At 36.1% G+C, this 25,375-nt stretch overlaps 4 protein-coding genes across 10 annotated transcripts; 2 read left to right on the forward strand and 2 right to left on the reverse strand.

The window, feature by feature from the left end:
- Positions 1 to 224: 224 nt before the first annotated feature.
- LOC130718095 (light-inducible protein CPRF2-like) lies at positions 225 to 5,157 on the reverse strand. The gene is made up of 6 exons (XM_057568562.1): positions 4,671 to 5,157; positions 3,392 to 3,488; positions 2,832 to 3,054; positions 1,302 to 1,377; positions 1,060 to 1,185; positions 225 to 832 (listed from the first exon to the last, which is right to left on the reverse strand). The coding sequence occupies exons 1-6, from the start codon at positions 5,034 to 5,036 to the stop codon at positions 428 to 430; spliced, it is 1,293 nt and encodes a 430-aa protein (XP_057424545.1). The 5' UTR covers positions 5,037 to 5,157; the 3' UTR covers positions 225 to 427.
- Positions 5,158 to 6,569: 1,412 nt separating this feature from the next.
- On the forward strand, positions 6,570 to 15,390 carry LOC130721189 (uncharacterized). 7 transcript variants are annotated; one of them, XM_057571936.1, is made up of 14 exons: positions 6,573 to 6,762; positions 6,894 to 6,993; positions 7,321 to 7,408; positions 11,959 to 12,033; positions 12,115 to 12,282; positions 12,364 to 12,531; positions 12,636 to 12,803; positions 12,907 to 12,987; positions 13,070 to 13,308; positions 13,417 to 13,629; positions 13,708 to 13,800; positions 13,888 to 13,989; positions 14,291 to 14,638; positions 15,057 to 15,390. In XM_057571936.1, the coding sequence occupies exons 4-14, from the start codon at positions 11,976 to 11,978 to the stop codon at positions 15,123 to 15,125; spliced, it is 1,707 nt and encodes a 568-aa protein (XP_057427919.1). In that variant the 5' UTR covers positions 6,573 to 6,762; positions 6,894 to 6,993; positions 7,321 to 7,408; positions 11,959 to 11,975; the 3' UTR covers positions 15,126 to 15,390. The 7 variants fall into 7 exon arrangements, with proteins under 7 accessions (XP_057427917.1, XP_057427918.1, XP_057427919.1 ...); XM_057571940.1 differs by having other exon boundaries at positions 12,636 to 12,800; XM_057571939.1 differs by having other exon boundaries at positions 12,364 to 12,528.
- On the forward strand, positions 8,237 to 9,386 carry LOC130719747 (uncharacterized). The gene is made up of 2 exons (XM_057570356.1): positions 8,237 to 9,280; positions 9,375 to 9,386. Exons 1-2 carry the CDS (start codon positions 8,237 to 8,239, stop codon positions 9,384 to 9,386), a joined length of 1,056 nt encoding a protein of 351 aa, XP_057426339.1.
- A 7,145-nt stretch (positions 15,391 to 22,535) lies between the features above and the next one.
- Positions 22,536 to 24,472, reverse strand: LOC130721210 (F-box/FBD/LRR-repeat protein At1g16930-like). The gene is made up of 3 exons (XM_057571968.1): positions 23,591 to 24,472; positions 23,098 to 23,490; positions 22,536 to 22,886 (listed from the first exon to the last, which is right to left on the reverse strand). Exons 1-2 carry the CDS (start codon positions 24,329 to 24,331, stop codon positions 23,098 to 23,100), a joined length of 1,134 nt encoding a protein of 377 aa, XP_057427951.1. The 5' UTR covers positions 24,332 to 24,472; the 3' UTR covers positions 22,536 to 22,886.
- Positions 24,473 to 25,375: the final 903 nt, after the last annotated feature.

The following is a 25,375-nucleotide window of genomic DNA, read 5'->3' on the forward strand; positions in this document are numbered from 1 at the left end:
CTCTATTCTCCCACAACCAAGTAAACATCAAGATATCAAGTAAACAAATCCTGAGAAAATCGATAACCCTGTCTATTCTCTCAGAACCAAACAGAAATTTGATCTCCAGGGCTGCTCAAATGAGCCTAATCTGAAAATAATAGGTGGTTTTTAAAAAAAAAGACCATGAATTACCAAATCCAAACATAAGGGTGGTTTAATGGGGGGAAGAACAGGATAAGAAATTGTCGAACTAGGAGATAAAAGTATATTTTATCCAAAAAAAGATATAGGGTCATGGTGCACTGATTGAATAGTGTCACGTCCCCAAATTAATTTACAATGTTGTCAAGAAGAATAGGCCTTTACTGATAACTAACTGAAATAAGTATTTTTAGAATAATTTCTTGAATAGAGCATCCATAAGATTTGCCTTTGGCTACTACTATTACTGCTCTCCATTAGAAGGAGCTCCACATGAATCCACACCACCACGAATCCGCTTCTGAAGATGTTCCAAGCTAGCCACCCTCTGCAGGGGAGCAGCTGCTTGACCCATCTTGTTCCCACCTGCCACTGCTGCACCATTCTGCTGCTGCACATTTTCAATTGAAGAAATGTCCCCCAAACCATTGTTGACTCTCAGATCATGTCTGGGCATAGGATTATTAGACACAGGCCGATAGAATTGTTGATGATGTGAGTTATCTTGCACAGGAACAGCTGCATCAACTGAATTGTCTGAAGGGCTTCCAGCAAATGGTGGCATGCCCATTGATGATATCTCAGACATGGCATGAAACATTGGGTTCAACCCTGTAATTCTTTTGACAGTCTCTTCAGCCATCTTCACCTAAAAACGAGAATAACATGGAAGGGAATGAGAATAGAATACTGACCAAGCAATATTATTACTTTCCTTTTAATTTTGTTTCTCTTTACTGTGAAAAAATATGATCCTGATGGGGCTCCATTCCTCAGTTTTTCAGCTAAACCTAGTAAGCTTATCAGAAAGTTCTGGTAGGTTTGCCGTAATAGATTTCAATTAAGCCAAGTAAAACACATAAAACAGGGCTTTACCTTTGCTCTTAAGGTTTCAACATCAGCTTTTAATACTCTGTTGTCAACAGCAGAATCATTGAATTTCTGGCTTACATCAGAAAAGCGCTTTAACAAGGAAGAATTTTCACCTTTTAATTGAGAAACCTAAGATAGAATATAAGGTCAGAAAAAACTAAATTTTCTGCGGGAGGAGTGAACAACTAACACGGAGAAAAAGAAAGGAGAAGGAACAGTTAAGGACGAAAATAAAATATGCATACCTGTGTTTCCAGATCAGTTAAATGAGCCTGTTTTCTTCTTCTTGAACGTCTGGCTGACTCCCTATTGGAAAGCATCCTGAGAAATAAATGTCATTAGGCTTTGAATTAACTGAAGCAGATATTATCCCCAAGTTGAACAAATGAGCGTTCTATAATTACACAGGGTTAGAAAGGAATCCCATTTTGGAAGAAGAAAAAACAAAACAGATTAGTTACGCGTGCATTCTATAAAAAAAATATTAGCATACTGTATAAAATCAGGAGATGCATAAGACTATAACCAAACTACTATAACCTTTATTCAAAATGGTTTTGACATGTGTATTCAAGTTTGACAGGAAAATTTTCTAGCAGGAGCTCAAAGTGAAACTAGTTGCAAATTTTTAGGTGAACCTAGATGCAATCAAATTAAAAGTTTCTGCACAATTTGTGAGAAAAAAACAGAGTATGCATCATAGTAGTCAATCCCGGATCGCGGCCCATAGCGGCCGGCCCCGAAATTGGGATAGCGGGATGGCCGCTATTCTGATTTTTTAAATATGAATAATAGTTTAATACAGTATACATATAAAATTATAAATGCCTAAAAATGACAAATATTACTTAACATTCATAATAGCAATAGTAGTCACAAGTCTTAAAATAATAACACACAACTAAAAACCACTAAAATGCCCCTAAGGTTTAAAACATGAACAACAACATTGAAATTTGAAAAAAGAGTTACTAGGCTCCTAGTTACATAAGAAATTATCTGATGAAGCTTCTCGCCGGAGAAGAAGCTTGTTGCCGGCGCCGGAGAGCTTCTTGCAGAGCTTGGTTAGTGAATGAATGAACGAAGAGAGAAGGAAGAGAGAAGCGGCTGAGTGAAAGTGAATGAATGAATGATTCATTGAGAATCATTTGACCTAATTTTCCTTCGACTTTACTGTTTTGCCCCCGACTTGAAGCTCCAACGGTTTAAAATTAAGGGGAATTGGGTCATTTCCCCTGCAGATTCAATAGCACGCGATTTGCCACGATTAGGCAACGATTCGCGGCGCGACAGCCGTGACGGTGTTCCGCAATGCGATCGATCCAGAATCGCAGGGAACCGACGAGACGGCGCAATAGCGCCGCTATTTGTCGCGATCGATAACTATGGTATGCATTGTAACACCCAGGATTTGCTTACAAAGGGCCCTTCTCCTTAGTCCTTCAGGCCCAGGTTTGCCCCGCATTATGGAAATTGCCCCTGGAAGTGGGTCATTTCCCTACCACACTTCTCGAACCCATGACCTCCAAGCTAAGTACTTGAGCTAAGAGAAGTGTGTCTTGGGTTCCTGGTGCAGGCAAATCTCAGGTTTTCCGTGCAACATTACTCTTGCTTCAAAGATCTAATATGACACTTGATACAAATTTTCTGCCAATCACTCAGTTTATTTAGCAGAAGCCAGGAAATCCTATTGAGTAAAACAAACTTCGAAATAACTTTTGAGCTAGTTAAATGATACAGGTTTGTCAAACAGTCAATTTTGAGACAATTCTTACCTCCTTACTCGTTTTGCATCAGAAGGGTCCATGTTGTCAGTATTGATATCTGTCTCTCCATCAGCTTCATCATCATCAGACTGTTCTCTTGATGACCCACTAGTTGATGGCCTGATAACAAAAATAGGTTTCTTTTGCACGGTAGGCACGAAAGGAATCACAATTGGTACTTTGGTTTCCTTATCTTGTAATTTAGAAGGATCATTTCCAGAAGGGCCAGATCCTATATAGAGAGATATACTTTATATAATGCAATAGGTGTAAGAGAAAAAGAGATAAAAATTAAACCCTAAAGCTGCTCAAGATATGACTAAACAGACCAGTGAAAGAAAGCTTAGCTTTCTGACTAAAACGAAATCGCAAACATACATTATGTGTTCACCCTACTCGTGCAACTATTGATAGTTACTAATTTATATTAAATCAAGCTTTCAGCGTTCAGCGTTCAGCCTATAGCCTACTCTACTTTAGCTATGGGGCCTATAGTGTCATTAAACTCATTTCATATATATGTGTGTGTGTGTGTACTCACGCGCGCATAAACATTTACCAATTCAAACCTTTAAAAGTAGGCTGAGATCCAAGTTGAGAAGGATTAGAAGGCTGTGATCCACCGTCAGGAAAAGTGGCTGGATCCTGAGATTTAACCAAAGATCCCTATTGCAATTAGTAGGAAAAAGAAGTTAGAAGCTAGCCCAATCAGCCAATCCTCAGTGTGAAAAGATGAGAAAAATATGGGAATGGTCCCAATGTCTAGACCAATAAAAGTTATAAATCATACATAATTAAATAAGTAATGCAATTTTAAACAGTAGGATTGAAAGCCAGACAACCAGAAACGAAAGCAAAGTGGTAAGTGTTAAATGAAAAATATTTCATGATATATTTTGATCAGTGTTGTCAAATAGCAGCGGCACAATAGCGTAGCGCTTTTTTTGGCTTACCGCTACTCCGCTATTTGCCGCTTTTTCCGCTTTAAGAGGCGGGAAATAGCGGATTTATGGCTTACCGCTATAGTCCGCGATCCGTGATCCGTGATTAACAACACTGATTTTGATAATATTTCATGATTTGTTTCCTTTATTTAATCAGTATTAGGAGTCTAGCATTGGTAATGGTATAAATAGGGTTTCGTTTGCAAGTTGTAACACATCTAGTACACCATTCCGCATCAAGTAAATATCAGTTTTAGAGTATTTAGTTTCTACTCCTTTTCTCCCTCAGTACCAAAAAAAGACAAAAACCCTATAATTTCAAAATTGCAGGATATACAATGTCACAAGATACATATTTAAAATAAAAAAGCCTTCCAAGGAAGCCATTGAAGACCTGGCAGATCATGGCGGAAAGCCAAAATCCCGCCATACATGACAAATAATGGCGGGATATGGCAGAATATTGCGGCCATATGGCGGGATAACAGCCATGGCGCGGGAAGCCAAATAACGAAAAAACTGCCATGAAAAACTGGCATGTCGGCGCCATGATAACACTGCCTTTTATTCGGATGCTTCTTCCTAATTTCTGAATATCTATTAGTTGAAAGAATGCACAGTCTACTTTCTACTGAATTTTACAGGTTAAAACTGGTTAGGCCTAAGAAACTAAACAGATAACATATTAATATCACTCAGAACCATGCAATAGCTGTGTATCAATATGATATGGATTGAGCTCCTCTAAGTGAGGAATGATAGCCAATGATTGAACAATACCCATAAACCTAAAAGACGAATCAAACAGTAAGAATCACAAAGCAAAACAGATCCAAAATCGAAATCCAAACAAAATTGAATCAAATCACATTGCACAACACAAAAAGAGAAAAGGCAGAAATACCCTAGTCATGGCGACAGCAGCACAAGCTTCATTGAGCTTGTTCTTGAGGTAGGCCCGGTACTCATCGGAATCAACGGGCGCGTTAGGAGGCCCATCGGACAAAACACCACCGTTCACCGGAGTGGGCGCGGCGGCGACGCCGGTGCTGGATTTGTGCTGACCCTGGATCTCGACGAAAGCGACATCGTCAGCAGCGGATGATGCAGAAGGTGGAGAGGCGGCGGAAGCTTCCTGGAGGAAGCGCTGGAAGGCCCACTCGGAATGGCTTCGGCTCATGTTGGAGGAGCCGCCGTCGACGCCGGTGGCGGGAATCGGCGGCGACCAAAAGTGATCGGGGATTTCATCGACTGAGAACACCCTATCCATTACCGTACGTTGGTTCGTTCCTCTTTGGATTCTGTGTGTTGTGTGAAGAAAGAAAGAAAGAAAGAAAGAGAGGAAGCAACAACTGTATACAAAACGAGAGGTGGAGGGTATATCGGTCAAAAAACAAAACCAGACACAGACATTGATGAATCTTTTTTATTTTCTACATGTTGCCAACGTTGTATACCATTAATTACAATAATAAGACAAAAATTTAAAAACAAGTCCTAATTAATTATATTTCAATACGTATATTCCCTCTATATTTGGTTTTTAATTAAACCCACTTAATAGCATGATATTTTACCCTCAAACTCAGTACTTCCTACGTTCAAAAAAGAAACTCAGTACTTACTGCTAACGTGTTGCTAGTAATTAAGTTCGACCTCAGTGGTTAGAATGAAACTTCAAATTTGAATTTCGAAAAAGATATTTATTATGATAACGTATAACAGTTTTCCGAATTCGCGACAACATCCATCAAATATCAAAAATCTTTTTTTTTTCACTTTGTACTATTTTTTTTGAATTTTAATTGATAAGATAATTACTTTTGAGGACCTTATAAATCCTAATTTTCCAATTCATTAAAAAAGAACATTAGAAATCCTGAGTTTATTGCTTGTTCTTATCTTGAAAAGAAGTATCTCCTTTCCTTTTTTTAATAAACTTATTTAAAATAGATTAGTGGGTCATTATCTTATCCATGAATAATTTCAAAATGGTGCTATAGATTCTGCATTTATTTAAAATAGTTTCTTGAATGTGTGACAATATCAGTCAAATATCAAAAAATCTTTTTTTTTTCACTTTATACTAGTAATAATAGTAAATTTTAATGGATAAAATAATTTTGAGCGACCTTATAAATCCTAATTTTCCAATTCATTAAAAAAAACAGAAATCCTGAGTTTGTTTGCTTGTTCTTATCTTAAAAGAAGTAACTCCTTTCCTTTTTTAATAAACTTATTTAAAATAGATTAATGGGCCATTATCTTATCCATCTACATTTTACTAAGGATTAAAGGGTCATTGTTCATTTCAAAAAAAAAAGAGTCATTGTTTTAATATTTTCTTAAGGGTATTATAAAATAAATTATTTGGAAAATAGAAAAGTTGTGTTTGATATTTCTCAACAAATAATAATCTATAATATTTTTTTAAATCAATAATAATATATAATAGTAAAATAACATACAAATTTTTCTACTCTTTCCTTTATATATAAGGTTTTTTTTTGAAAGTCTTTATATATAAGGTTTAATTATAATAAATATTGTTTTGTGAGTATAATCGATTTTTGTGAGAGGAAGAGAACCGACATAGTTACTTTTGAAATAGTTTTGTTTTACATTTACTTTTTACGTTGGGCTGGGCATGAGAACATAGCTCAACGTAATTACGCACTACAAAAAAAAGTTAATTTTAGTGGCATGCAGTTTGTGGCGGTCACAGTTAGACCGCCACTAATCTTTCCTTTTTCCATTATTTTTGTGAAAAAAAAAGTTAGGAATAAATTTAGGGATTTCAACCCGATACGTATTCACGATAGAGCGAGTTCAACCCGATACGTATTCACTATTCACGAACGGAAAAAGCTTCTGATTCACGAACGGAGAGAGCGAGCTTCTGATTCACGACGAGGAGAGCTTCAAACCGCCATGGAAGTGCTCTATTTCCACCCTTGCTTTGATCCCTAACTCTTTTGGATCCTATCGTTCAATCGGTGAGTGACAGTGCTTTGAATTGAAGCATCTTGTTCTTCATAGTTGTTGATCTATCTTCATCTTGTTCTTCATTGTTGTTGATCTATCTTCATCTTGTTCTTCATTGTTGTTGATCTACATCTTGTTTCAGAATTTCGAGATTCATCATTATTTTGGAAGAATTCAGAATTTCGAGATTCATCACTCTATTTTGGAAGATTCAGAACACTCTCTGCATCAGAACCCTCTGTGTAAGCTCTTGCATCTTCTACTTTTGTCTGGATCTGAACACTCTATGCATAAGAACACTCTATTTTAGGTTCATTCTTCTGCTTTGATGTTGAAACGAGACTCACTGTTGATGTCTCTGTAGTTCCTGATAACTATGGAAAAAGCCATTAACAAAGATAATGATCCTAAGTTGAGTCACAACTAAGCTTTGCCCATAGCTGAAGTTCGGTTTTGTTATCTTATGTAGCTTGTTATATTAGAATATATATTGATTTGCTTATGTTCATAACTGTAGAGACATCTCGATTTCATCACTGATTGTGGGTTTTTTGTGTATGTGGTTTTAGATTTTTGCATCTGCTAAGAGTTTTGCTGGTGAGAGCTTCAATAGGAACAGTTCAGGGGAGTATTATCAGATTTAGTAGATACTTCAAGGTAAAAATTGAACTGAAATTTTCCAATGGAGGAGAGTGAAATTGAAATCAAAGTACTCCACAATGGAGAGTGAACATTGCCTCGTTAAATCTGATTTAGTTTGATGAGTTGATACTTGATAGAGCAATTGCTATGACAACTGAAATTTCTGATTTTTCTTTAAGCACACTACTTTATTCATGATTGATTTATCAGTCTTAAGTTAAGGGGTAGCTTGTGTTTTCTAGTCATGATGTATTTGGAGCAATTCATCTGGGTTGATATGTGCTACAGAGACAATGTGACATTGAATACTGTCATGTTCTGAATTAGGATACAAACCAGATGAGTATTAGTTTAACTCCTCCATGTCCAAGGCATAGCCTGAGTTTTTCATGAGTTAGTTGTAATTTTTTTTAACATAAATTACTTACTCCCTATACCACACATTTTTTAAGATCTAAAATTGATTTAAAATGAATCATCAGAACATTAATATCTTCATAACTTTGTTGCTTTGCCTTGTGGGAGGAAGCTGGTCTCTTTGTGTTGCTTTAGCTTTGCATGTGATGTCTCACTTCATCTCATGTCCCACACGAGTTGAGGTTAACACATTATTAGTGCTTATAAACACTAAAGCTTGCTCCTTAGTCCATAAACTTGGAACGATAGAAAGAAGCTTAGTAGTTTTCTTAAGCATTTATCTTTTTATATTCTACTTGAAGACTGATCTTAATTTATAGTCTATATGAGCTGATTATGCATATTTTTCAATCTTGATTGTTTCTGCCTTGGTGTAATTGTAATTTTTGAGTGTACCCTTATGACCAAAACAGGTTTGTCATTAAAATGGATAAATCATGGATTGATATGCCACGCAATACAACTGAATACCTTGACGGGCTGGATAAATTTCTAGATTTTGCATTTGAGAAGCGGTCAGTTGATGGTGTAATAAGGTGTCCATGTCCTAAATGTCGCTGTAAAAAATGGGAAAGTAGAGATGTAGTGCGTGACCACTTGATTTGCAAGGAGTTTCCCAAAAATTATAAGGTTTGGATATGGCATGGTGAAACATATGAAACTATCACATCAAGGGACACTCAAGTAACGTTGGAGCCACTACAAAATGAAAACCCAGTACTAGATATGATAAATGATGTGTTTGGGGTAAAGAGAAATTGTGATGCGGAACCCACCTCTTCACCTGAACCATCTGAGTTTGGAGATGCCATACCAAATGAAGACCAAAGAGATTTTGATGATTTGGTTGAGGATGTTCAGCAGCAATTGTATGAAGGCTGTCAAAAGTACTCAAAGTTGTCTTTTTTGTTAAGATTATATCATATAAAATGCTTGTCTGGTGTCACTGATAAGGCAATGTCATTAATACTAGATCTTTTGAAAGATGCATTTGAGTTTGCAAAGCTACCTGATTCGTTCTACGAGGCAAAGAAGGTTATCCACAAACTTGGTCTTCATTATACCAAGATAGATGCTTGCCCGAAAAATTGCATGTTGTACTGGGGAGAAGATGAAAATTTGGAGAGATGCAAACATTGTGGAAAATCTAGATGGAAGCCAAGAAAGGGAAAAAATGGGACAATTATTCGTATGAAAAACCTACCAGCAAAGGTTTTGCGCTACTTTCCCTTGAAACCAAGGCTGCAAAGATTATTCAGGTGCTCTAAAACAGCAAAGTCTATGAGATGGCATGCTTTGGCGAGTAACCCAGATGGATTGTTGAGACATCCAAGAGATGGTGAAGCATGGAAGAAATTTGACGAAAATCACCATGAATTTGCTAAGGAACCCCGAAATGTTCGCCTTGGCTTAGCTGCTGATGGTTTTAATCCTTTTGGAGTAAAGAGCACTAAGAACAGCATATGGCCAGTCATTCTAATACCATACAATCGTCCTCCTTGGGAATGCATGAAGCAGACATCTTTAATTCTATCTATGATTATCCCTGGTAAAAAAACGCCAGGGTATAATATAGGTGTATACTTACAACCTTTAATCAAGGAGTTGAATGAGCTATGGAGTGAGGGTGTGGAAACCTATGATTCTTCAATGAATGAAGTGTTTAGAATGCGAGCAGCTCTTATGTGGACAATTAGTGACTTCCCAGGACTTAATATTCTATCCGGGGTGGAACACTTATACTGCATATGCTTGTCCAACATGTAACTTTGATACAATCCCTTGCCGGCTGAAATATAGTCAAAAAAATTGTTTTATGGGTCACAAGAGATTTCTAGAGAGGGACCATAAATTTAGATCGATGGAGAGGCACTTTGATGGCACAATTGAAGAAAGGGATAAACCAAAGTTATTATCTGGGTCAGAAATTTTGAAGCAACTAGATATTGACTATGACATAAATGTGTTGAATCAATGGCAAAAGAAGAGTGTATTCTTTGATCTTCCTTATTGGAAAGATAATGTTTTACGCCACAATCTGGACTTTATGCACATCGAGAAGAATGCTTGTGAAAATGTCTTATATACAATGCTGAAACATGAAAAGTCAAAAGATCATCTCAAGGCTCGCCAAGACCTACAACATATGGGCATAAAAGAAGTTCTTTGGCCTGATGAAAATGAAAATTTTCGTCCTTTATTGTTTACAATGACAAGAGAACAAAGAAAGATATTTCTATCAACATTGAAGAATGCAAAAATGCCAGATGGTTACTCAAGTAACATATCTCGTTGCATTGATGAAGAAAAATCTGAGATATTTGGGTTAAAGAGTCATGATTTTCACATTATCATGGAACATTTGCTTCCATTAGCTATACGTAATGTGTTACCTGATGAGGTGACTGTAGTTTTGGTGGAGTTTTGCTCATTTTTCAAAGAATTGTGTTCTAAAAGCTTGAATGTCTCTGATCTTGACAAGTTGCAGCAGAGGATTGTGCTCACCCTTTGCCATTTGGAAATTCTACTGCCCCCATCATTCTTCACTGTTATGATCCATTTAACCTGTCATCTTGTTCAAGAAGCAAAGTGGGGAGGGCCAGTTCATTATCGTTGGATGTATCCAATTGAGAGGTTAATTCTCTTTCATGCATTAACTCATTTTTTTTCTTTTATATGATTATTAGGTATGTAACTAATTTTTCTATTACCTTTCGTGTTCATAGGTTTTTAGGACATTTGAAGTCTCTTGTAAGAAATAGGGCACAACCTGAAGGTTCTATATGTGAAGCTTACTTAGCTGAAGAGACCCTCAATGTGTATTCACGATATGAAGGTGTTGAATCAAGGATGACTAGAGGTCGGCGTGTTGATGATAATCCAAATAATAATGGAACTTCTCAAATGTCCTCCATTTATCCTCAATTAGGTAGACCAGTAGGAAGGTCATCAACTTTCACTTTGACCCCATTAGAAAAAATACAAGCACATCGATATTTGTTGCTGAATTGTCCGAAGGTTAAGCCATATGTCGAGTAAGTATATTGACAAATTTCATGTGTTGATGAGAATAAGAATATATTCATGCAATATTAACATGGAACCCTTTTTAGTGAATTTAAAGCAGTCATTAAGAGGAGGACTAGAAGCCGAAGACCTTCAGCTACTGAGATTGAAAAGATAGTTGCTAAAGATTTTGCAAATTGGTTTTCTCAACGGGTGTGTTGAAAATGAATTTAATATTTAGTTTTAACCTTTTTTTTATTAAAACTAATTGTTTGTTATTCAGGTGATGAATCCAGACACAACAAACTCAATTTCAGAAGAAATGAAGTTTCTAGCCAAAGGTCCAATGCAACATGCTAAAAGATACAGTGCATATAACATCAACGGGTTCAAGTTTAGAACGGTAGATAGAGAAGATGGTCTACAAACTCAAAATAGTGGAGTTTTTTTGACTTCAAAAACACAATGTGTTGCAAGTAGTGCTGATGCAAATTTGAGGCAAGCTGATTTGCCATACTATGGAAAACTGGAGGATATAATTGAGCTGAACTATTATAGTTGTTTTCAAGTTGTCCTTTTTAAGTGTAAATGGGCAGATACAACACGTGATAGGGGATTCAGAAAGGACGCTTGGAAGTTCTCTTCAGTGAACTTTTCTCAATGTATTCACACTGGTGAAAGGGAAGAGCATGATCCATATATTGAAGCTTCACAAGCAAAGTTAGTGTATTATGTGGATGAGGAGGTTAATAAAGGTTGGAGTGTTGTGGTTCATATGATGCCAAGGGATTTGTATGACATGGGAGAAGTTGAAAGTGAGCCATACGAAGAGCAAGACTTGAGCAACTTAATATCAAATGAAGATGACACAATGACATTAGCTAGAGATGATGTAGATAATGAATTTATACCTTTAAGGGTTGATCAAGATCAACATCAGGATTATGATCTAGAACCCTGAGTTGAAATGCTAGTAGAGCTTGTCTATGTTAGATTTGTTCATTATGCTATGTTTGTTTACTAAGTTGTGAACCTATTCTGAGATTTGTGAATGAGTTTATTATGATATTTTTCTTTGTTATAGTTCTTTGATTTATTCTTATATTGATCTTTCAATTATCTAAGACCTCACATAAGTTCAGGTCTTCAATTAATTGCAATGGAAGGTCCCAAGTCACCACTACATCGTTATCAAGCACCCGTTCCATCATTTGGTAGTATGTCACTTGTTCTTGTTTTTATTCAAATTGTGTTTATTCAAAAATTCTGATTTTTATCTATTTTTCACACTTGAACAGCCGCGAATCCTAAAGCAAAGCGCTCAAAGGATGATGTTTCTTCCCAAGCCCCAACTAGAGTGTATGGAACCTCAAGCTTGACGCGTCAACCTTCACTTGAAGAACATTCTATGCTTCATATGGAGCCACCACTACATCGTTCTCAAGCACCCGCTCCATCATTTGGTAGTATGTCACTTGTTCTTGTTTTTATTCAAGTTGTGTTTATTCAAAAATTCTGATTTTTATCTATTTTTCACACTTGAACAGCCTTGTATCCTAAAGCTAAGCGCTCAAAGGGTGGTGTTTCTTCTCAAGCCCCAACTAGAGTATATGGCACTTCAAGTTTGACGCGTCAACCTTCACTTGAAGAACATTATATGCCTCATATGGAGCCACCACTACCCCATTCTCAAGCACATGTTCCATCATTTGGTAGTATGTAACTTGTTCTTGTTTTTATTTAAGTTGTGCTTATATTGTGTTTATTTTTTCATAAGCATAAACATGCTGATTTTAATCTAATTTTCACACTTGAACAGTCGTGGATCCTAGAGAAAAGCGCTCAAAGGACGGTGTTTCTTCTCAAGCCCCAACTAGAGTATATGGCACTTCAAGTTTGACGCGTCAACCTTCACTTGAAGAACATTATATGCCTCATATGGAGCCACCACTACCCCATTCTCAAGCACATGTTCCATCATTTGGTAGTATGTAACTTGTTCTTGTTTTTATTTAAGTTGTGCTTATATTGTGTTTATTTTTTCATAAGCATAAACATGCTGATTTTACCCATTTTCTACACTTGAACAGCCGTGGATCCTAAAGCTAAGCGCTCATCTACATCATCTAGTACACGAGAGTCCACTCGATTATGGACTGTACAAGCTATAGGTAGTACTTTTTTCCTTTTTAATTTATAATTTCTATTTTTCCTATGTATTCATGCATGCTAATATTAACCTATTTTTAATAGATGAACATGGAAACCAAAAGACGATCCAATTGACAATAACAGATGTGTTTGATATGCCTAAAGGTCAGCTCATAATTGTGCCGTTTGATAGGCAAAGGCGAGCTTGTGGACAAGCTGCAGCACTCCTTTCAGGAGCTTGTGGCCGTATTGTCCTAGATCCTAATAATGTTCCTATCAATTTTGAAAGTTGGAAAGAAGTAGTTGATCCGTACAAAGATGACTGTTTTAACACTTTGAAGGTATATGGATATGTAAATTATATTTTCTGATATGCTTTAAAACTTTGAAATTATACTATAATTCTTGTCTTTTAACTACAACCTACTAACCTTACTGTTTTTATGAAGAATCTTTTTCATTTTCAGACCTTGGAATTATTTGCCAAGCGCTATTGTCTTCTTATCATGGGGAGAAAGTATAGGAATGGCAAGTTGAAATTATGGAATTCGAAATATGACCCTTCATATTCTAGAGGATACCTTATTGCTAATGTCCCTGATGGAGTTCCTAAGGATCAATGGTCATCATTTGTTGATTATCACTTGAAACAAGAATATCAGGTGTAATTTCTATTTATTGTTTACCTACCATTATCTTTTTTAGATTATATTTTAATGAATATATTGTTTATATAATAGGAGTTATGTCAAAGGAATTCCGAGGCACGTAAAAAACAAACTATTCCTCACACTGGAGGATCTAAACTTCTTTCAAGGAGACAATATGAAATGGTAAATATCTCGTGTTTTTGCTTGCTAACATTAATGGGTTGTTTTAATCATTTTTATTTGACATTTGGATCACACGTATATGTGTAGGAAATGGAGCTTGGGCGTGAAGTAAGCCGAGGTGAAATGTACATTGCAACTCACAAGAAAAGCAATGGGTCATATGTCAATGAGGATGCAAGATCCGTGGGGGTAAGTTACAAATGTCCCATGTTTAAATCTTTTTTGAATGCATAAAACAAATTGATATATGAGCTGTCAAATCAAGCTTGTCTTGAATAATATGGGTGTTTAAGATAAAATGTGATGAACAAACAAATTGAGTCTTTTGGAAACACACCATTCAAATTTTGCTGCTGATTTCTCTGGTTTATTGCTCTGTTTTTGCACCATGATCATATGCTATTTTTTCTGCTGTTTGGATTCCCTTGTACACGTGAATAACCTTGCTTGTGTTGTTGCTTTCTCCGATTGCTCCTTTTAATATATGCAGGTGTTGGTTGAGCAAGAGCTAAGTCAAACACTTGATTTCTCCGAGGTTTCAAAAAATGACGCCCTTGCCAAAGTTTTGGGGCCAGATCACTCTGGATGTGTGCGAGGACTAGGTGTAGGAGCTCTTCATAGTGTTGCCTTTAGATCCACTACCACACAAATGAAGAACTCCATCAGTTCAGCTGAATCTACTCAATTAAATGAAGAACTTAATTCTCTAAAGACTAAGTTAGCCGCCTCAGATGAGAATATCAAGACGTTGCAAACTGTACTTTTTGCATACATGCAAATGAAGGAAGGACATATCGCTGCAAACTTGGCAGCTTTGTTTGGGAATTTTACTAAAATGGTAATAATTTTATATTCTTACTTTTGCTAAGGTTCAACTCTTTCAATTGCTTTTCTGATTTTCATGTCAATTCATATGTGATTTTTTATCAGTGGCTGGATTTCCCAATTGCTTAGGTTGAGTTCTGTTCTGGTGTCATTTTAGTGTCAATTCATGTATTTGTACTTATATGTCATTTTTGAATCAATGGCTGAATTGCCAAATTGATATGTGATGGTGAATGAATGCCAAATTCATGTTTAATTTCTTACAGATAGTGCTCAATTGGGGTTGGGTTCTAGTGTCATTTTGGGGTGAATTTATGTATTTTTGTGGTGTTTTACTCTTTATACTTGTTATGAAGTACAAATTTTTTACATTTATGATTAAGTTTGACATGCTAGATACTCTTAATCATACATGTTTATATCTTTCACAGGATCAAGGGAATGAGGAGGCTAATCCAACACAGCAAGGAGAATCTTCATTAGATAGCAATTATGTTTGAAAAATACATTGAGTTCTAAACTTGTATAGAACATAGTATTCTTATGTATCCATAGTTTCATACTTAGAGAAAACTATGAACAAGGTGTTCTTAGCATTTTGTGGTAATTGCGTTGTCGTGGTTGCTAAGGTATTCTTAGCTTTTAAGTTGGGCTATGACAATAGCAACACTTTGATTGGTAAATCTTGGCACAAGAATCTAATGGTTACTTATGAGACTTTCATATTATAGAGAATTTAATGATCACTTTTAAAAGTAGTTGAAATTTCATGAGTCTTTTGTATTATAGAGAATTTAATTGTGACTTATTCGACTTTTATATAAGTTTATCATAAGAAATTTATAAAGAATAAAATTTCCTCTTTTTAAGGTGATAGTAATATAGCTCAAAAACATGAATTTCAGTTCAAAAGTATCCAGCTGTCGTTAAAATATTTTGTGGCGGTCAATGTGGCGGTCAAAAACCGCCACAAATTATCGTTGCATGTAAAACCAGCGGTCGAGTGAAAACCGCCACAAATACGTTTGTGGCATCCGGGAAGGTGGCGGGCAAGTGACTGCCACGTAATCAATTAGTGGCGGTTATAAACCGCCACAAATTGCAAAATAGACCGCCACTAAAAAATACTTTTTTTGTAGTGACGTGAGCAATCTATATATATTGAAGTCCCCACGAGCCTACATAAAAGCAGCGTCTATATTCTTTTTTTTTAACAGGTCTATATTCTAAATTTCTTAAGATCACTATATAATTAAATTCTTTTAAATCTATTAATTAACATAAAATCAAATGAGATATTTATAAATCACCATTAATTAATTTTCTACCAATTAAAATAATTTAAAATTTACTCTCTCCTGTCCTTTTTATAAGAAAAACTTGGACAAAATCACACAAACCAAGGAAACTAATATTTTTTATAAAATTAACTACTATGCTTAATTCCAATAATGTTTTTTCCTTTTTACAAGAACAATCATGCTAATTACCATAAATGTTGATCATACCTATTGGGTGGTTGCAATTTCGTCCCTCCATATTTTTGTATTGGGAATAAGTCCCTTTGCATTGGTATTGATAATTTGACTTAATTTTATAAGAGTGTTTCTTATAAAAAAGACCAAGAAAAATCTCCAAAGTGTTTCTTATAAAAAGGACCAGATGGAGTATTTATTTTTAATTATTTTATATATTTTCATAAAAATTACCCGTTACTGATAAAGGTAAAACTTTATAACTATCTTTAAAAAAAAACTTGATAACTAACAAAAAAAAAAGACTATCATTAATATTTAATAGTAAATACCATTAAAATTTTGAAATTACTTTAAGTATGGCTGATATTTTTCCATTTTATTTTTTTCTTTATCATCCATTATGATTGGTCTCCTTTTGCATCCTAATCCATATATCCATTTAAAAAAAAAAATCAAAGTCATCCAATCATAATCCGATCGCATTCTTGAATCGATTGAGAGGTATATATTTTCGGAATCAATCTACAAGAATGATGTTTGAATATCAATGTAGACATCATTTGTAGTGTTAGATTTTTTTATAGGTAAATGCTCGTTGTTAGTAAATTAGTTTTCCTCAGAGTTCGAACTATAAACCCTTCACATTTCATCTCACCCAACTCAACCGTTATGCCCATTAGCTCTTACCACTCAAGCTATACCATCATCTAATTTATCCTCTTAAGTCTCACACAAGTAAGGTAAATAAAGTAAGAGAATAAAGAAATAAGAACAGCGAAATACTCAATTACTTGTACATACAACAAGTAAATGTTTTGTAAATAGTAAATACTCCAATTGGGGTCACACCTAAATTAGTGTAAGAGAAAAAAAAATGATATGATGTTCTTTTTAATAATAAATATTTTTAATTGAAACAATCATGTTCGAATGATCGAATCTGATGATATCATTATGAGCAATAACGGTTTTTCTTATGAGTCGATTTTCACGTTTTATAGTGATATGATATACTATAATTTAATGTGGTGAAAAGAGAGATAAAAAATAGATGTAGGTAGACATTGATGTTCTTGTTAAAAATGAACATTGCTTCACTTTAAAGTTTAAAGTGAGAAATGCTCTTTGCAACTTGGAACTGATGGATCATTGTGAAAAGTTAAATCACAAAAAGAATCTCTATTACAAACAGAAATGACTTTTGAAGGAACGAAGGGGAATGAGTTTGGTGGTGTCTCCAAATCCCAATTGGCTTTACCTTTAGAAGGCACTTGAACTTCACTTTTCTCAAAGCTCAAAAGCTTCTTTCCGATCTTTATTTATGGCTGCTGCTGTATTTTTGGCGACGGCTACTTTGACCTCGAATTACTTTTGTTTAATTACAATTTAAAAAGTTGAATTCAATTCTTTTCAATAGAAACTAAATAAAGATTAAATTTAAACTTGTAATTTTCTTTTTAAGAAATTTGAACTTATAATATTTATATTAAAATTTAAAAAATCATTTAGAAAATTATACTTTTTAATATAAATATTGAAAATTTATCTATTTCATTTTAGATCAATCATATAAAGTATTTTTAAAGCAATTATTATTAAAAAATATATTTAATGATTTTAAAATCTGTTTTACTAGTTCAAAAAAAAATTGTCACTTGACCAACTAAAACATATTCATGCATATCTCTTATGTAAATCAGAAGTCAAAATCCGTGTTTTAATACTTTTATATATATTTTTGAACAGTTTAATACTTTTATATTTGTTCTGGTACGTTTTAATTTTAAATTATTTTAAATTTTCATCACGTAATTTTACTTTTAAACAAATTTCAAATCAAACAATTTTACTTAAAATCTACCTATATCACAAACCCTATTATGACTGTGTTCACTCTCTCAATTAGTACATATTCAGAAATGTTAGTTTGTGAAGATAGACACGAACTTTCAATATAAGGAAACATCATAAACTTTTCACATGATAGAATTTTAACGCGTGAGGTGGCTAGAAGTTTGGATCTGCACTAATATGAATAAAAATTCATTAATGTGATTACATACAACTATGTGGGGACAGTATAATAGTGTGAGCGCAGAAACACCTTCTTCAACCTCACTTCTCTCAAGCCCTTCTCTCTTCAGTCACAAGAGAGATAGGAAAATAAATTGGATAAAATTGAGATAGAGTAGAAAGTGTGGTGTGAATATATAAAATGTCAGCTGAAATATTTTAGTAACATGAAACTAGCTCATCAGTAAAAATCACCTCTTTTTTTTTGAAGCTGGGTTTATAGTGATTTAAGAATGATAGGGTACATTAATAGCATATTTAACCATCACTTCAACAACTTAACTATATTTCTAGATAATAACTTCATATAACAACCAGGATTAATGCATTTTAGCCACGAAGTTAAAATATGAATACTTTTTTAGATGGGGTGACTAAATCACTAAATTAATAATAGATAGATACTTTATTTGAAGCTTTTATGCTACTCAGAAAATCAAACGAAATACCCTAAGAATGACAGGTTAGAATATAATATAAAACCATTAAAGTGGCACTTACCCAACAGCTTAAGCTTTTGGGATAAAGTGGTTATTTGACATGGTATCAGAGCCTCTATGACTGAGAGGTCTAGAGTTCGATCCTTGCTCCCCTCACTTTCTAATTAAAAGTGGAATTTAATTAAGCACATGGTAGGTGGGCCTGTGCATTTATCCACGCTTCAAGCCCAAAGGGCTCTTGCGTGAGGGGGCGTGTTAGAATATAATATAAAACCATTAATGTGACCCTTACCCAAGAGCTTAAGCTTTTGGGATAAAGTGGTTATTTGACAGGGGAGATTGTTGAGAATTCAAGTGCAGAGTTGGAGTCCCACATTGGTTAAGTGTGGGTGAGGAGAAGAGTTTATAAGAGATGTGACCCATAAACCTAATGCCTTAAGGTTTTGGGTTAAGATGTGGTGTCCAAGATCTCTTTGTGTCTTGCTCCTCGGCCCATGGGCTCCCATGTCTCCCCCAACAAGTGGTATCAGAGCCGATGGTTGGTGTAGCCATGGTTACGACTCCTTGTGTCGAAAGTCTTCCTAGCGGTGTGGCTAGGCGGCGGGTTCCGTTGACGCGGTGAAGCGAACGGCGGTGCAAGAGTGGATAAGCTTCCGCGGAGGGGGGCCATGATAATATGGAGGTGACTCGCACTTGAGGGGGAGATTGTTGAGAATTCAAGTGCGGAGTTGGAGTCCCACATTGGTTAAGTGTAGGTGAGGAGAAGAGTTTATAAGAGATGTGACCCATAAACCTGATGCCTTAAGGTTTTGGGTTAAGATGTGGTGTCCAAGATCTCTTGGTGTCTTGCTCCTCGGCCCATGGGCTCCCCTGTCTCCCCCAACAAGTGATTGTTGGGGTTGATTGTCAAGTCCCACATTGCCAAGTTTCTAAAATAAAGAAGGAGGTTAAAAATTAGCTATTGGAGAAGTCCCACATCGCTTATTGTGGTGAAGCAAGGGGAAGACCAAGGCTATATATTGGACCTAGGTTCTTTGTTTTTAGATGCACCAGTCAGTAGCACTTTAAGCTTATATCTGTGTGAGAGTGAGAGTGTGGTTGTACTGGGGCACTGGGTGAGAGTGAGAGAAGTCTATGTGTTGTAACAATTTTCACATAGTGATATTTCTCTGGTTGTCAGTTTAGACAACAGTCGTGGTTTATTTTTTCTTCAGCTCTATTGTTTCCCGACAGTGGTATCAAGAGCTTCGGCTCGATGAGATATCACAATTCTTAGTATGCTCTGTGGTTGCAGTATTATCTGATCTTCCACACCAGAAAAGAAGTGTGATATTGTGGAGGTGCTGAAGAGGAGGTTTGCAGCTGCTATGTCTTATTCAAGCGCTATGAAGTTTGACATAGAGAAGTTTGATGGAAGAATCAACTTTGGCTTGTGGAAAGTACAAGTCAAGGATGTGCTGATACAATCAGGATTACACAAGGCGCTGAAAGGAAACACTTCCAACATGGAGGCCGACAAGTGGGAGGAACTAGATTTGAGGGTTGCAAGTGCAATTCGTCTGTGTTTGCAAAAGAATGTTCTTGCAAATGTGCAGAATTTGTCATCAGCCAAGGAACTCTGGGAGAAGCTTGAAGGGTTATATCAGGCAAAGGGCATCTCAAATCGGTTGTTGCTGAAGGAGCAATTCCACAATCTGTGCATGGATGAAGGTACGAAAATATCTGATCATCTGAGTACTTTGAATAATATTATCTCCGAGCTGGAATCTATTAAAGTAGAGATTGATGATGAAGATAAAGCGTTAAGGCTCATTTTGTCCCTTCCATCTTCCTATGTTCATCTGAAACCTGTTTTGATGTATGGGAAGGAAAGTTTGAGTTTTGAAGAAGTTGCAACTAAAATTATTTCGGAAGAAAGGAGAATGAAAAATGATGAAAGCACTTCATCAAGCTCAATATTGCTAACTGGAGGTGGGCCTAATGGGAAGAAGATCCTTGCAAAGAATCTGACGTGTTGGAAGTGTGGAAAGTCTGGGCATGTGAAGAGAAATTGTCCAGGTGGAGTAGTATCTGAAAAAGACTCTGAGGTAAGTGCTAGCAATGTCTCCCTTGTTCTGGGAGATGATGGTGATCTCATATAGAAGATAAAGTTTGTCCTTATGGTATTTCCGCTATACCATGGAAAAGGACAAGTTATTGCTAGCGGATCAGAAACAACACACGGGCATTGGTTGACATTGATGCAAGGTGTGTGGTGAAAGGTGTCGATGGCTGAAGAACTTTCTGGAAGCCAACATGGGAGTTGCACCATAAAATTTCAGCAAGGTTTCGACATGTGGAAATTCTTGGAATGGTTTAGTTCCAAGTGAAGAAAATTCTTGGGATGATTTATTTCCAAGTGAAGTGTACTCTTTTATGGTGGAGTATGATTGTCGGTATAGACAATGTAAGAGGAAGATGTGTAACTCTTACAATCACGGTGGAGATTGTTGGGGTTGATTGTCAAGTCCCATATTGCCAAGTTTCTAAAATAAAGAAGGAGGTTAAAAATTAGCTATTGGAGAAGTCCCACATCGCTTATTGTGGTGAAGCAAGGGGAAGACCAAGGCTATATATTGGATCTAGGTTCTTTGTTTTTAGATACACCAGTCAGTAGCACTTTAAGCTTATATCTGACTTAGTTTAAATATTTTCTTTGTGAGAGTGTGGTTGTACTGGGGCATTGGGGTGAGAGTGAGAGAAGTCTATGTGTTGTAACAATTTTCACATAGTGATATTTCTCTGGTTGTCAGTTTAGACAACAGTCGTGGTTTATTTTTTCTTCAGCTCTGTTGTTTCCCGACAGACTAGCAGGACTCAACACTTGTACAACATCGCAAGAGGAATACCCGTAAGATTTTCCTCTGTTAAATGGAAGAATGGGTTTTTTTTTTGTTACAGTAGGAAAGAAAACAGCAAACAAATGAAACTAGCTAAGAACGTCCTGACATAGCAGGAATATCACTGTTGGTGGTGGTTGAGACCAGAGCTTCCAATCTCAATTCTCATTAACAGTGAGCTTGGCGAGGGCATCGACAACCTGGTTCTGTTCCCGGGGTACATAATTAACAGACACTCTCCATTCCTTGTTAAGCAATGCTCGAATAGCAATAATCTCATCTTTGTGCCAATAAGTGTCCACGTCCCTATTGCTTATAATGATTTGCTGGGCTTCCAAGCAATCTGTGTAGCAAGTAACAGATTTAATTCCCATCTCCCAAACATGCGTCAGACCCTTCTTCATTGCCAAGAGGGATGTTTTTTTAATAAAGCTATTAATTGGAAATTATATTTTCCCTTAATTTTTCTTCTATATTGTCAAGTCCAAATCTATCCTAAAAGAAAAATAAGAACCCACTACAGTTAAGAAACCACCATATGGAGTGAACTGATGATGATGATAACTTATTTCTTATTAGCTAAAGAACACTGAATATCATATTAGAAGAAACAAAGATTATCAACCAAGACGTACTATTTGACATATGGTGGGAAGCAAAGAAAAGAATCCACCCTTGGATACCTGTTGGCGCTAGTGTTACAGACGTTAGCTTCAAGAAAAGAGGTGAAAGGAATTATTCTTATGGATTGAGATGAAAATGTTTTCACATTACCTCAACCGGGATCCAAATACACATAATCTTAAAACTTAAAAGTACTTCCACAACAAATATAGTGTGTACAGTAAAAAGTAAAAACTGAAAAAATAGCTGCAGGAAACCAGAGAAGATCGGAAAAGAATTTGTATAACTCTATTCAGACTAGTATCTTCTATATTTGTGTTCAAAACTCTAAGAGAAGGAAATAGCAATGAGGAAATGAAATGAGTGAAGGTAACTTTAAAACTATAAGCTGTAACTGCTAGCATAGACAGTTCTAGTAAGTTAGTAACTAGTCTATATATGAGCTACTCTTGCACTATCTCATTGAGCAATTCAGTATTGAAGAACAATAAACACTAAACAGAGAATTCAGAGAAAAGAAATCTGAGAATTATTCCAATATTTCATTCTAAGAAGATTACATAAGGGATGTTTCTTTCTGATTGTTTCTTCTTGCGATCTAAACGTCACTTCCTAGTCACATACTCACATGGATAGCAGATGATGGATCACCAGGATAACAAATGTATTTCAGATTCTCAACACTAAATATTGTATTCAGAAGCGTCACATCCTCCAAATGCATTTTTTTTTCTGCAGCATCCTCGTATAGAGTTCCAATCCAAGGACTGCAATTAAAAACCACAAAAAATCAAACAAAACTGGCAACAGTCTTATTGCCATTCTGACTCAGGAAAAGCATACACAGAAAATATGTCACTGCTAGAGTTTGTAAAAAACATTGAGGAAGCAAAATTAGTAGTATATACCAGATACTCATAGCATGTGCACATTGGGAAATAACACAACATACGAAAAAGTTTACCGCTACTAACAAACCTATCTAATAAATGAAAGTTCACACGATGCAGATTTCCTTGGGCACAAAGCTAACACCTTCAGCACTTCAGCTGGATTATGTAAAGCATGACCAATTTTCAAGACCTGTAAATATGTTGAATTCTGCAAAATATATTTTGCAAGTTGTAGGCCATTTTTTGTGCCTTGGTGATAACGGAGATGGCACTTCGTTAAACTTTCAGTAAGACAATCAGGAACAAAATGAGGGTAAGGTAGAAAATTCATAGCTTTAAAAATTCCATCAAATTCAAAACTTTGAAGCTTGGGGCAACTCTTTAGCATCAAAAGCACCGAATGCCAGCTATGAAACTCCAATAAGAGGGTCAAATCTCTTAAATGAGGAAATTCAGGAACCGCATCATTAACTTGAAACTGCACTAGTTGTAAACACAAATTATGAGAAATATAGGTGACATTATCTAAAAACGAAACCAAACAAACTAAACACATTCCTATCCGAATATATTCGAACCTGTGAAATGCTCAAAAACTTCACATTAGATATTGTTTTCAGAAGAACATTCACATCATTACCATCCATAATTTCCATACCAACAACCCAGATATCTGCCCACACCAATTTGGGTAAGATTTTAAACCTTTCCTTACAAACCGACCCAAAATGATCATAATGTAGCATATATATGTGTAAATCCTCTAGCATTGGACACCCATAAAGAAGCTCCATAAGATATTGAGGTTCTTTCAATTCAGCGCGATTCAAACGTAGGGATTTGAGTGAGGGAAGCTCAACGGAAGACGAAGCCGCTATAGATACCCTTCCCAAATTGAGAACCACTACGGTTTTGCAGCTGAGAATTCTGCAGCTCAAACTAATGAAATTACATAGAGGCTGGCGCTCCCATTCTTTCCTGATTTCAAGGTTCTCGATGCCGCAGTCGATAACAGTGTTTACCCAAGCATTGATATCGGCCTTCACATCCTCAGATCGACGATGAAGAAGCTGATAATATTTGAGACGAAAACTTGTGATGGGTTGTTGCAGATTTCTGGCTTGAATGGTTGCGTGTATGAAATTTTCGAAGCCGAATGGATGGAATCGATTGTCGAAGTCGAGAACGGGGACGGAGGTCCAGAGATGAATCCACCGCTTTGAAAGAACGCTTGTGTGAACTGCTTGTTGAGTTGGAAGGAACGAGAGAATGTGACAGAGGATTTCATCTGGTAAACTGCTGATTCTGTCGTCATCCATGTTTGCTCAAATAGACTTCCGATCAGGATCAAGCAAGGACTTCCAGCAGCGGCGGCGAGCGATGGGTTATGTGTCAGCAGCGGCGAGTGCTCCTCGTTCTTTGAGAGGTTGTTCGAACTTCGAAGGAATGGAAAATGGGGAACCAATGTGTTTTGTTGAATTTATGTAGTGAAAACCCCAAATTACCCCTTACATTTGGGGATTTAGGTCAAATTCGCACCCCAACCATTAGAATTCCCACTCCACTTAATAGTGGGGAAATACACAAATGCCCCTCCGTGTTTGGCTCCGGGAAATAAAATATCGAACTAGTACAAAAGTTAATATCCCGGATTCTTTCATTTAAGAACACAAAACACGGGTTCACGTTCACTTTCACTTTGACGCTCTAAAATTTGAATTTTTGGAGCTCTCGTCTGAACCCTAAAGCTGCCGTCTCAAACGCGAGTTATTAATATAAGGTATTTTGATTCAATATAAGTTACCTGCTACTTTGTGTCTCTGCCTTGTAAAATGCATCTGGTTTGTGTCTCTGCGTTGCAGTATTTCTGCCACTGTAATATCATCTGGTTAGGGGGTCCGGAAGTTAAACTCCCGAACTACTTCGGTATATAAACTTCCGAACTTGTTCAGAAGTTAAACTACCTTATTTTGAGACGGTAGTCCATGAACTGATGTCCATCACGTGATTCGGGAATTCAATTTTCGAACCAGTTCCGGGAAATTAAATACCGAAGGGCACTTCTGGCATTTTTTTAAAAAAGGTTGGGGTGGGAATTCCAAATCCCAATGGAGAACGAGGAACCAATTCTGTTTTTTGATGAATTTCTGTAGCGAAAACCCCAAATTACCCCTTTTACATTTGGGGATTTAGGTCAAATTCGATTTTTTTTTCATAGACTAGTAAACTCGGTGTGGACTCGCGAGTTTGTATAATTCTACTGAGTTTGCAGCGGTTCTACGCGAGTCAGTGAATTTTTTAGTTTGCTTGTGAATAGACTTGTTTTGGAGTTTTAGATATGTAGATTTGTACGAGTTTGAAGG

Source organism: Lotus japonicus, chromosome 5 (assembly GCF_012489685.1).
Source record: "Lotus japonicus ecotype B-129 chromosome 5, LjGifu_v1.2".
NCBI lineage: Eukaryota > Viridiplantae > Streptophyta > Magnoliopsida > Fabales > Fabaceae > Lotus > Lotus japonicus.

Coding starts and splice junctions, on each gene's coding strand:
- LOC130719747 (XM_057570356.1), top strand. CDS start 8,237: ATGGATAAATCATGGATTGATATGCCACGCAATACAACTGAATACCTT.
- LOC130718095 (XM_057568562.1), bottom strand. CDS start 5,036: ATGGATAGGGTGTTCTCAGTCGATGAAATCCCCGATCACTTTTGGTCG. Junction 3,055..3,391: donor ATCTCAGCCTACTTTTAAAG/GTTTGAATTGGT, acceptor CTCTCTATATAG/GATCTGGCCCTTCTGGAAAT. Junction 833..1,059: donor TTGAAACCTTAAGAGCAAAG/GTAAAGCCCTGT, acceptor TCTCGTTTTTAG/GTGAAGATGGCTGAAGAGAC.
- LOC130721210 (XM_057571968.1), bottom strand. CDS start 24,331: ATGGATGACGACAGAATCAGCAGTTTACCAGATGAAATCCTCTGTCAC. Junction 23,491..23,590: donor AGTTTTTGAGCATTTCACAG/GTTCGAATATAT, acceptor CAACTAGTGCAG/TTTCAAGTTAATGATGCGGT.
- LOC130721189 (XM_057571934.1), top strand. CDS start 9,465: ATGAAGTGTTTAGAATGCGAGCAGCTCTTATGTGGACAATTAGTGACT. Junction 10,846..10,923: donor AAGGTTAAGCCATATGTCGA/GTAAGTATATTG, acceptor AACCCTTTTTAG/TGAATTTAAAGCAGTCATTA. Junction 11,030..11,099: donor CAAATTGGTTTTCTCAACGG/GTGTGTTGAAAA, acceptor TTTGTTATTCAG/GTGATGAATCCAGACACAAC.